The sequence below is a fragment of the Cherax quadricarinatus genome, chromosome 48, assembly GCF_038502225.1.
Source record: "Cherax quadricarinatus isolate ZL_2023a chromosome 48, ASM3850222v1, whole genome shotgun sequence".
In the NCBI taxonomy this organism is placed as follows: domain Eukaryota; kingdom Metazoa; phylum Arthropoda; class Malacostraca; order Decapoda; family Parastacidae; genus Cherax; species Cherax quadricarinatus.
The window spans coordinates 27242433-27254932 of NC_091339.1; the positions used below are offsets into that span (position 1 = coordinate 27242433).

Sequence of the window (12500 nt, forward strand, 5' to 3'; positions counted from 1 at the left end):
CGCAAGTCATCACAGATTGCGTTACCTGCTTTTCTGTCCTCGTGTATTGCATCCAGAGAGCTTGTAGCAGCGATTCTCCCTGAACATCTTAGGGACAAGGTAGGAGTCCAGGACCAAAAATTCATTGACGGAGCAATGATCTGGGATAATCTAACGGGCTCTGGAGCCAGACCTACTCCCCCCAACAACTACAAACAATCGCACTGGGATGGTCCAATAGTGGAAAATATTGCCTCAACAATGCTTCAGAGTGTGTCAGGGAAGGATAGAGCCCGCCTCCTGGCAGTGAGAGCCCCTCATGCTGGGGATTTTCTGTTGGCTGTTCCCAACTCCAGCCTTGGCACACGTCTCGACCCACAGACCATCCGCATCGGTGTTGCCCTTCGACTTGCCGCCCCTATTCTCGCCGAACACAGGTGTATTTGTGGCAGTGAAGCAGCAGACCGATTCGGGTACCATGGTCTTGTGTGCCGTAAATCCGAGGGAAAGATTGCAAGACATGAGGAGGTTAATAACATTATCAAGAGGAGCCTCACAACAGCTGGATGCCCAGCAGTAAGGGAGCCACCCCAACTATGCAGATCTGATGGCAGCCAGAAGCGTCCAGATGGTATCACCCTTCAAGCCTGGACAGATGGGAAGCAGGTGGTGTGGGACTATACATGTGCATCTACCTTGGCTGATACCTATCTCCAATACACCAGGCAGGAAGGAGGGGCAGCTGCCAGCTTCAGGGAGTCCCAAAAGTCTAGAAAATATGGAGAACTTGCCCATCATTATATGTTTGTTCCCATAGGCTCAGAGACCCTTGGCTCATGGGGAAAGAGTGCATCTAAATTCCTTAAGGAGCTGGGAAAAAGACTCATCAGGGTAACTAGGGATCCCAGGGCAGCTAGTTTTCTGTTCCAGCGGCTCAGTGCGGCTGTTCAGAGGGGTAATGCCTGCTGTATTTTGGGCACACGCCCCAGCTCTGAGGAGCTGGATGAGATTTTCGCCTTATAATCGGTGATACACACGTAACAACATGTACCGTATATGCCACCTTTATATCAACAATGTATCTCTTAAATCTTCTGTACCATATTATGTAATAAAATATTCCTATTGGCAAAAAAAAAAAATATACTAAAAGATGGGGTGGTAGGGGAAGTGGAATATTCAAACGGCTTCAGGAAGAAATCCAAATCCAAATATTCTTCCTTGAAGTCTTTTTATGCACTTCTCCGAGGCAATGGGTCCCACAATTTACACCAGAGGTGGACCCCATCATATATATATATATATATATATATATAATATATATATATATATATATATATATATATATATATATATAAATATTATATATATATATATTCTGAAATCACCTGTTTACTGTGATCTTATTGCAAATATGTGTGTGTGTGTGTGTGTGTGTGTGTGTGTGTGTGTGTGTGTGTGTGTAAAAACACTTAGGCATCCTCATCACAATGGTCGATATCGGATAAAAAAAACACTTCTTATCCGAGTTTAGGAAGGTCCGGATAAACGAGACGCATCACACGGTCCCACTCTCTGATCCGAATTTGGAATTTTGGGATGATCCTGTAGTAGAGAGTGAATTAAGGACATTACAGATTAAGCCAAGCTGGCTGGCTTAGCCAAAACATCGCTGGAACATTCCAGCTTAACCAAAACATCGCTGGAACATATCTTCTGCGCTCAAACATGACTGGAACATTGATGTTGCAGTCAGGGTATTGTGGGTTAGTTGTGAATTGTTGTAGCCAGGGTATTGTGGGTTAGTTGTAAATTGTTGCAGCCAGGGTATTGTGGGTTAGTTGTAAATTGTTGTAGCCAGGGTATTGTGGGTTAGTTGTAAATTGTTGCACCCAGGGTATTGTGGGTTAATTGTAAATTATTGCAGCCAGGGTATTGTGGGTTAGTTGTAAATTGTTGCACCGAGGGTATTGTGGGTTAGTTGTAAATTGTTGTAGCCAGGGTATTGTGGATTAGTTGTGAATTGTTGCACCCAGCGTATTGTGAGTTAGTTGTGAATTGTTGCACCCAGGGTATTGTGGGTTAGTTGTAAATTGTTGTAGCCAGGGTATTGTGGGTTAGTTGTAAATTGTTGCACCGAGGGTATTGTGGGTTAGTTGTGAATTGTTGCAGCTAGGGTATTGTGGGTTAGTTGTAAATTGTTGCAGTCAGGGTATTGTGGGTTAGTTGTAAATTGTTGCAGCCAGGGTATTGTGGGTTAGTTGTGAATTGTTGCACCGAGGGCATTGTGGGTTAGTTGTGAATTGTTGCAGCCAGGGTATTGTGGGTTAGTTGTGAATTGTTGCAGCCAGGGTATTGTGGGTTAGTTGTAAATTGTTGCAGCCAGGGTATTGTGGGTTAGTTGTAAATTGTTGCAGCCAGGGTATTGTGGGTTAGTTGTAAATTGTTGCAGCCAGGGTATTGTGGGTTAGTTGTGAATTGTTGCAGCCAGGGTATTGTGGGTTAGTTGTGAATTGTTGCAGCCAGGGTATTGTGGGTTAGTTGTGAATTGTTGCACTGCGGGTATTGTGGGTTAGTTATGTACTGTTGCAGCCAGGATATTGTGGGATAATTGTAAATTGTTGCACCCAAGGTATTGTGGGTTAGTTGTAAATTGTTGCAGCCAGGGTATTGTGGGTTAATTGTAAATTGTTGCAGCCAGGGTATTGTGGGTTAGTTGTAAATTTTTGTAGCCAGGGTATTGTGGGTTAGTTGTAAACTGTTGTAGCCAGGGTATTGTGGGTTAGTTGTGAATTGTTGTAGCCAGGATATTGTGGGTTAGTTGTAAATTTTTGTAGCCAGGGTATTTTGGGTTAGTTGTAAATTGTTCAGCCAGGGTATTGTGGGTTAGTTGTAAATTGTTGTAGCCAGGGTATTGTGGGTTAGTTGTGAATTGTTGTAGCCAGGGTATTGTGGGTTAGTTGTGAATTGTTGCAGCCAGGGTATTGTGGGTTAGTTGTGAATTGTTGCAGCCAGGGTATTGTGGGTTAGTTGTGAATTATGTCTGATGCCGTGCTCCTTCCTTAAGTGAATGCGACCTGACCTGACTATGTTGGGTCATTGGCTTGGACCTGCCTCCCATGGGCCAGTAGGCTTGTTGCAGTGTTCTTATATTATATCGCTGTTGTGCATCAACGGTCTTGATGACTGTTAGAAATATGTGACATTACTGTTGGTGTTAATGTTGCTGTTGTTATTCTGTTGCTACTGTTGTTGTTGCATCTGCTGTTCTTACCACTGTTGTTGTTGGTGATGGTGGTAGTCGTAGTGCTTTTGTTGTTGTTGTTGTCAGTTTGCCCTTTCCTGTGCGTATCTACGTACGACTGTAGCACATACGCCAAGGACATATCGGCGTAGTATCAGGCGTCACATCGAACGTGGCCTCAGGCGTAGTGTCAGACAACTGACGTAGTGTCAGGCAACTGACTTAGTATCAGGCAACGGATGTAGCGTCAAAGGACGTAGCGTCAGGCAACGGACGTAGGATCAGGCAACAGACGTAGCGTCAGGCAGCGGATGTAACGTCAGACAACGGACGTAGCATCAGGCAACGGAGGTAACATCAGACATCGGATGTAGCGACAGACAACGCACGTAGCGTCAGGGAACGGACGTACCGTCAATCGTAGCTACGATCGTTACGTCGTAAGAATCTAGCGTCGTAAAGACGCAACACACACGCCATCCTCTGGAATAATAATAAAAATAATAATAATAATAATAATAATAATAATAATAATAATAATAATAATAATAATAATAATAATTATTATTATTATTATTATTATTATTATTATTATTATTATTATTATTATTATTATTATTATTATTATTATTATTATTATTATTATTATGATCATTATTATTATTATTGTTATTATTATTATTATTATTATTATTATTATTATTATTATTATTATTATTATTATTGTTATTATTATTATTATTATTATTATTATTATTATTATTATTATTATTATTATTATTATTATTAATGATAGCTGCTACGATGCCTGACTTACGATAACTATCGTAACATGTCGGAGCGTTTGCGCAACGCCCAGAATCCAATGAATATTGTAACTCGGTGAATCTGCGTAAGTTGAGGCTCCGTCAGTTAGCGTAAGAGCGTCATGACGTTTGCGTATGTTTGTGTAAATTACGCCAAGCGATCGCTGGTCTCCCATTAATTTAAAATTCTTGGCCAGTTAGTTTACATATATATATATATATATATATATATATATATATATATATATATATATATATATATATATATATATATATATATATATATATATATATATATATATATATATATATATATATATATACGTAATTTTGTACCAAAAGAAGCTTAGAAAACTTTCCTAACCTTATTATAAAAAGCGCAATTTAATTAAGCTTAATCCAATTAAATATATTTTAGATAAGTTTACAGTAATTTAATAATAAACAAACACAATGAAATATATTTTTATCGTTAGGTACAGAACGATTTTTGCGAAATTATTGCATATACAAATTTTCGCTTGCCTTATTCGGCAAGAAGACAGTTGCTATTTATGCCAAAATCGCAAGTTTTACCTATTCGGCACGACATTTATATATATATATATATATATATATATATATATATATATATATATATATATATATATATATATATATATATATATATATATATATATATATATATATATATAATTATACCTAGAAGTGTGTATATTTATTCGTGTTATTGTGTATATTTATACAGTGGCTGGAACGACTCACAACACTGTTGCTGGAACAATTGGAACGACTCACAACACTGTTGCTGGAACAATTGGAACGACTCACAACACTGTTGCTGGAACAATTGGAACAACTCACAACACTGTTGCTGGAACAATTGGAACAACTCACAACACTGTTGCTGGAACAATTGGAACAACTCACAACACTGTTGCTGGAACAATTGGAACGACTCACAACACTGTTGCTGGAACAATTGGAACAACTCACAACACTGTTGCTGGAACAATTGGAACAACTCACAACACTGTTGCTGGAACAATTGGAACAACTCACAGAACCCTTGACTTCAAGACATTGTTCACAGTACAAAATCACACTTCATAAAGACTTCAGAGAGAGAGAGAGAGAGAGAGAGACAGAAGGAGACAGAGTGACAGACAGACAAATGCGCTAAATCCGTAAGGGCGACTTAGGGCCCCGAAGGAAAAAAAGATGGAGAGTAATGAGGTTTTTGAGTTGATGGGGAGGTAGGGATGGGGAGGTAGGGATGGGGAGGTAGGGATGGGGAGGTAGGGATGGGGAGGTAGAGATAGGGAGGTGGGATGGGGAGGTAGGGATGGGGAGGTAGGGATGGGGAGGTAGGGATGGGGAGGTAGGGATGTGAGGTAGAGATAGGGAGGTGGGATGGGGAGGTAGGGATTGGGAGGTAGGGATGGGGAGGTGGGATGGGGAGGTAGGGATGGGGAGGTAGAGATAGGGATGTGGGATGGGGAGGTAGGGATGGGGAGGTAGGGATGGGGAGGTAGAGATAGGGAGGTGGGATGGGGAGGTAGGGATTTGAAGGTAGGGATGGGGAGGTAGAAATGGGGAGGTAGAGATAGGGAGGTAGGGATGGGGAGGGAGATAGGGAGGTGGGATGGGGAGGTAGAGATAGGGAGGTGGGATGGGGAGGTTGGGATGGGAAGGTAGGGATGGGGAGGTAGAAATGGGGAGGTAAAGATAGGGAGGTAGGGATGGGGAGGTAGAGATAGGGAGGTAGGGATGGGGAGGTAGAGATAGGGAGGTAGTGATGGGGAGGTAGAAATGGGGAGGTAGAGATAGGGAGGTGGGATGGGGAGGTAGAAATGGGAAGGTAGAGATAGGGAGGTAGGGATGGGGAGGTAGAGATAGGGAGGTAGGGATGGGGAGGTAGAGATAGGGAGGTGGGATGGGGAGGTAAAGATGGGAAGGTACGGATGGGGAGGTAGAAATGAGGAGGTAGAGATAGGGAGGTAGGGATGGGGAGGTAGAGATAGGGAGGTGGGATGGGGAGGTAGGGATGGGAAGGTAGGGATGGGGAGGCAGAAATGGGGAGGTAGAGATAGGGAGGTAGGGATGGGGAGGTAGAGATAAGGAGGTAGGGATGGGGAGGTAGAGATAGGGAGGTAGGGATGGGGAGGTAGAAATGGGGAGGTAGAGATAGGGAGGTGGGATGGGGAGGCAAAAATGGGGAGGTAGAGATAGGGAGGTAGGGATGGGGAGGTAGAGATAGGGAGGTAGGGATGGGGAGGTAGGTAGAGATAGGGTAGGGTGGGGAGGGATGGGGGAGAGATAGGGAGGTAGGGAAGGATAGGGATGGGGGGTAGGGTAGTAAATTGGGGAGGTAGAGATAGGGAGGATAGGTAGAGATAGGGGGAGGATGGGGAGGTAGAGATAGGGAGGTGGGATGGGGAGGTAGGGATGGGAAGGTAGGGATAGAGATAGGGAGGTAGGGATGGGGAGGTAGAAATAGGGGGGAGGTAGAGATAGAAAGAGGTAGAGATAGGGATTGGGGAGGTAGAGATAGGGAGGTAGGGATGGGGAGGTAGAGATAGGGAGGTGGGATGGGGAGGTAGGGATGGGAAGGTAGGGATGGGGAGGTAGAAATGGGGAGGTAGAGATAGGGAGGTAGGGATGGGGAAGTAGAAATGGGGAGGTAGAGATAGGGAGGTAGGGATGGGGAGGTAGAGATAGGGAGGTAGGGATGGGGAGGTAGAGATAGGGAGGTGGGATGGGGAGGTAGGGATGGGAAGGTAGGGATGGGGAGGTAGAAATTGGGAGGTAGAGATAGGGAGGTAGGGATGGGGAGGTAAAGATAGGGAGGTGGGATGGGGAGGTAGGGATGGGAAGGTAGGGATGGGGAGGTAGAAATGGGGAGGTAGAGATAGGGAGGTAGGGATGGGGAGGTAGAGATAGGGAGGTAGGGATGGGGAGGTAGAGATAGGGAGGTAAGGATGGGGAGGTAGGGATGGGGAGGTTGGGATGGTGAGGTAGAGATAGGGAGGTGGGATGGGGAGGTAGGGATGGGAAGGTAGGGATGGGGAGGTAGAAATGAGGAGATAGAGATAGGGAGGTAGGGATAGGGAGGTAGAGATAGGGAGGCAGGGATGGGGAGGTAGGGATATGGAGGTAGGGATGGGGAGGTAGGGATGGGGAGGTAGGGATGGGGAGGTAGGGATGGAGAGGTAGAGATAGGGAGGTAGAGATAGGGAGGTAAGGATGGGGAGGTAGGGATGGGAAGGTAGGGATGGGGAGGTAGGGATGGGGAGGTAGAAATGAGGAGGTAGAGACAGGGAGGTAGGGATGGGGAGGTAGGGATGGGGAGGTAGGGATGGGGAGGTAGAGATAGGGAGGTAGAGATAGGGAGGTAAGGATGGGGAGGTAGGGATGGGAAGGTAGGGATGGGGAGGTAGGGATGGGGAGGTAGAAATGAGGAGGTAGAGACAGGGAGGTAGGGATGGGGAGGTAGGGATGGGGAGGTAGGGATGGGGAGGTAGAGATAGGGAGGTAGAGATAGGGAGGTAAAGATGGGGAGGTAGGGATGGGGAGGTAGGGATGGGGAGGTAGAAATGAGGAGGTAGAGACAGGGAGGTAGCGATGGGGAGGTAGGGATGGGGAGGTAGGGATGGGGAGGTAGGGATGGGGAGGTAGGGATGGGGAAGCAGGGATGGGGATGGGGTGGTCCTTACATTCACCAGGAAGCGCTAAATCCGCAGGGGTGATGCAGCTCGGGGGGTGGAGGAGGGTGAAATTTAGGTTTGATCGAAGGTGAGGGAGGATAAGACCATCTTTTCTGGGCGATTAAATGGCTTCATCACCATCATCAATGGCCCTCCCATGACTCTTATCACCATCATCAATGGCCCTCCCATGACTCTTATCACCATCATCAATGGCCCTCCCATGACTCTTATCACCATCATCAATGGCCCTCCCATGACTCTTATCACCATCATCAATGGCCCTCCTATGACTCTTATCACCATCATCAATGGCCCTCCCATGACTCTTATCACCATCATCAATGGCCCTCCCATGACTCTTATCACCATCATCAATGGCCCTCCCATGACTCTTATCACCATCATCAATGGCCCTCCCATGACTCTTATCACCATCATCAATGGCCCTCCCATGACTCTTATCACCATCATCAATGGCCCTCCCATGACTCTTATCACCATCATCAATGGCCCTCCCATGACTCTTATCACCATCATCAATGGCCCTCCCATGACTCTTATCACCATCATCAATGGCCCTCCCATGACTCTTATCACCATCATCAATGGCCCTCCCATGACTCTTATCACCATCATCAATGGCCCTCCTATGACTCTTATCACCATCATCAATGGCCCTCCCATGACTCTTATCACCATCATCAATGGCCCTCCCATGACTCTTATCACCATCATCAATGGCCCTCCCATGACTCTTATCACCATCATCAATGGCCCTCCCATGACTCTTATCATCATCATCAATGGCCCTCCCATGACTCTTATCACCATCATCAATGGCCTTCCCATGACTCTTATCACCATCATTAATGGCCCTCCCATGACTCTTATCACCATCATCAATGGTCCTCCCATGACTCTTATCACCATCATCAATGGCCCTCCCATGACTCTTATCACCATCATCAATGGCCCTCCCATGACTCTTATCACCATCATCAATGGCCCTCCCATGACTCTTATCACCATCATCAATGGCCCTCCCATGACTCTTATCACCATCATCAATGGCCCTCCCATGACTCTTGTCACCATCATCAATGGCCCTCCCATGACTCTTATCACCATCATCAATGGCCCTCCCATGACTCTTATCACCATCATCAATGGCCCTCCCATGACTCTTATCACCATCATCAATGGTCCTCCCATGACTCTTATCACCATCATCAATGGCCCTCCCATGACTCTTATCACCATCATCAATGGCCCTCCCATGACTCTTATCACCATCATCAATGGCCCTCCCATGACTCTTATCACCATCATCAATGGCCCTCCCATGACTCTTATCACCATCATCAATGGCCCTCCCATAATTGGTGTCACCATCATCAATGACCATAAATGCAACACACAAATAACCCCGCAGGTAGGAGACTGAAGCAACGTTTCGCCCATACGTGTACTATTAACTAGTCACACAAACTAGTGTGGCTAATCAATGTCCGAGCATGAGCGAAATGTTCTCAGATGTTTCAGTCTCCAGCATGAGGGTTATTTATGCATCAACGTGCATTCCTTGAGGCCCCATCACCGGCATCAATGCCCCTTCATTGAAGGGGATCAAAAGGGTATGGTAGACCCACCCCTTCACTCAAGTCTTTTATCAGTGTGAAGGGTACCAGCTGGTCTTCAACAGTGAAGGGTACCAGCTGGTCTTCAACAGTGAAGGGTACCAGCTGGTCTTCAACAGTGAAGGGTACCAGCTGGTCTTCAACAGTGAAGGGTACCAGCTGGTCTTCGACAGTGAAGGGTACCAGCTGGTTTTCAACAGTGAAGGGTACCAGCTGGTCTTCAACAGTGAAGGGTACCAGCTGGTCTTCGACAGTGAAGGGTACCACCTGGTCTTCAACAGTGTGAAGCGTACCACCTGACCTCCAACAGTGTGAAGGGAACCACCTGGCCCCCAGCAGTGTGAAGGATACCACCTGGCCTCCAACAGTGTGAAGGATACCACCTGGCCTCCAACAGTGTGAAGGATACCACCTGGCCTCCAACAGTGTGAAGGATACCACCTGGCCCCCAGCAGTGTGAAGGGAACCACCTGACCTCCAACAGTGTGAAGGGAACCACCTGACCTCCAACAGTGTGAAGGGAACCACCTGGCCCCCAGCAGTGTGAAGGATACCACCTGACCTCCAACAGTGTGAAGGGAACCACCTGACCTCCAACAGTGTGAAGGGAACCACCTGGCCCCCAGCAGTGTGAAGCGTACCACCTGACCTCCAACAGTGTGAAGGGAACCACCTGGCCCCCAGCAGTGTGAAGGATACCACCTGGCCCCCAGCAGTGTGAAGCGTACCACCTGACCTCCAACAGTGTGAAGGGAACCACCTGGCCCCCAGCAGTGTGAAGGATACCACCTGGCCCCCAGCAGTGTGAAGGATACCACCTGGATCCCAGCAGTGTGAAGGGTACCACCTGGCCCCCAGCAGTGTGAAGGGTACTACCTGGCCCCCAGCAGTGTGAAGGGTACTACCTGGCCCCCAGCAGTGTGAAGGGTACCACCTGGCCCCCAGCAGTGTGAAGGGTACCACCTGGCCCCCAGCAGTGTGAAGGGTACCACCTGGCCCCCAGCAGTGTAAAGGGTACCACCTGGCCCCCAGCAGTGTGAAGGGTACCACCTGGCCCCCAGCAGTGTGAAGGGTACCACCTGGCCCCCAGCAGTGTGAAGGGTACCACCTGGCCCCCAGCAGTGTGAAGGGTACCACCTGACTTCCACTAAAGCCTTGAGTCGGTGAAACAGTAACATGTTGACTTACCGAGACTGGAGCGTTGCTCATGCACCGTCTCATGGGGTCAGGCGAGCGGTACGTGGGACTGTACCGGCCGGTGAACCCCGCCGGTCCGTTGCTAGAGATGGGCGCTCCCAGCGGCTTGGAACTCATCATCTTATCCGGGGAATACATCCTTCAGGAGGGAAGGTGGCTTCAGCGGCGGTAGCGGCGGCTGGTAGCGGCGGCTGGTAGCGGCGACCAGCGCTGGGTGACGGCGGTAGCGCGAACGGGGAAGAGTCTTAGCGCTCAAATCGGGATTTTGACGGGACGGTGTCGACTACAGCAAGGATAGCCGCTTCAGTCAACGAACATTCCTTGCTGATATTGTTAGCAGTCACCGGAAGTAAGTCAGCGATGACTTGAAGAACGGGACGACCGTCTCAGGTGATTCTTGGGTCGTCCACAACAGTGTAACGACACCGGTTGGGGGGGATGGAAAGGCAGAAGCCGACAACGTTCTCACAAACACATTACTGTCCGCACTGTGTGACGCTATCTGAAGGCGCTTCTTTGCGGCGGATAATGCGCCAGATAACCTGAAGGCGCTTTCTGGGGGCAGGCAACGCACCAGGCTACCTGAAAGCGCTTCCTGGTGACATGCAACGCACCAGGCTACCTGAAGACGCTTTCTTGCGGCAGGCAACGCACCAGGCTACCTGAAGACGCTTCCTGGCGGCAGGCAACGCACCAGGCTACCTGAAGACGCTTTCTTGCGGCAGGCAACGCACCAGGCTACCTGAAGGCTCTTCCTGAAGGCAGGCAAAGCACCAGACTACCTGAAGACGCTCCCTGGCGGCAGGCAACGCACCAGGCTACCTGAGGGCGCTCCCTGACGCGGGCAACACACCAGTTACTACGGCCATTAACTTCATCTCTCTCCCCCTCACTCTCATCCCAAATTTTCCAGACGAGAAATCCTCTAACGCCTTTACCCGCGCGTTGTTGAGCTTCCCCAGCGTTAAGCTCAGGAGCTCAGTGATCTGTGTAGAGCTGAGCTCCCTGCTAGACCTCCTTACTGTCAGATTAGTCCCTCAGACGACGGGGGAAACGAGGCGCAGACGAAGGAGAAAGAGGAGGAGGCGCTGAAGGGAGTCCTGTTGAGGCTGTTGGCTTCCTGAAGGAGGTGTAGGAGGCTGTGTTGTTGAGGCGTGTGAGGGCGTGGAGGGTGCCTGTGGCGTGGGAGGCAGTGCCAGTGGGTGTTACACTTGCTGGTGCTGGCACTGGGGAGCACAACATGGCAGACACTGTCAGTGTGCCTCACACAACCGGCATTTTGTTTCACAAATCCGAGAGTTCATTTTATCCAGCAAGCAGCGGCCGGCGGCCCCTTGTTATTATTATTATTATTATTTTAAAAGTACCCTCCCCCCTTGGGTTAATGCATGTATAAATTCAATTAAAATTGTAAAAGGTCTCCTCGTCTCCGTACCTTAACCCTGGCCAGTGTTTATCATTCAAAAAAAAAAAAAAAATCTGAGAACCAGCGTAGTAATGTCTATCGCAAGAGAGACACAATTCTCCAGGTATACAATTCACTGTCAGAGGTTAGACTTGCACTGTTTACGGTGTGGCCAGCAACCACCACTTGCGCTCCACTCACTTCCACGTTTGCAAGGAAAATGAAGCTAACGCTCCAATGTTTATTGTATTTCTCTATCTATCAGACCACCTGTACCGGCCATTGGGCGTGACGTCACTCCACACCTTGCCAGATGCCCGATCTTCTCCTCAATACCCAGAGATCATGGCCCTCTAAGAGGTTATTTATACATACCCAGTGCCCCGCTTCCTTCCATGCCTGCCCGTTCTCTTCATCGAGAGGTATATCGGGAATAATGGCCTCCAGGATCGCTAAATAAAAATGGTTGAAGATGGTGAGTTGGCAGCAAGCTTCCAGCCTCCCACGTGACGTCACAGGTAT

At 48.0% G+C, this 12500-nt stretch overlaps 1 protein-coding gene across 1 annotated transcript in view; it reads right to left on the bottom strand.

The window, feature by feature from the left end:
* acj6 (abnormal chemosensory protein 6) overlaps window positions 1-12179 on the bottom strand; it is a 221507-nt gene extending 209328 nt beyond the window's left edge. The window contains exon 1 of the mRNA XM_053787176.2: window positions 10565-12179. Within this exon, the coding sequence (XP_053643151.1) occupies window positions 10565-10711 (147 nt within the window). The 5' untranslated portion in view covers window positions 10712-12179. The remainder of the gene's footprint in view (window positions 1-10564) is intronic.
* Window positions 12180-12500: the final 321 nt, after the last annotated feature.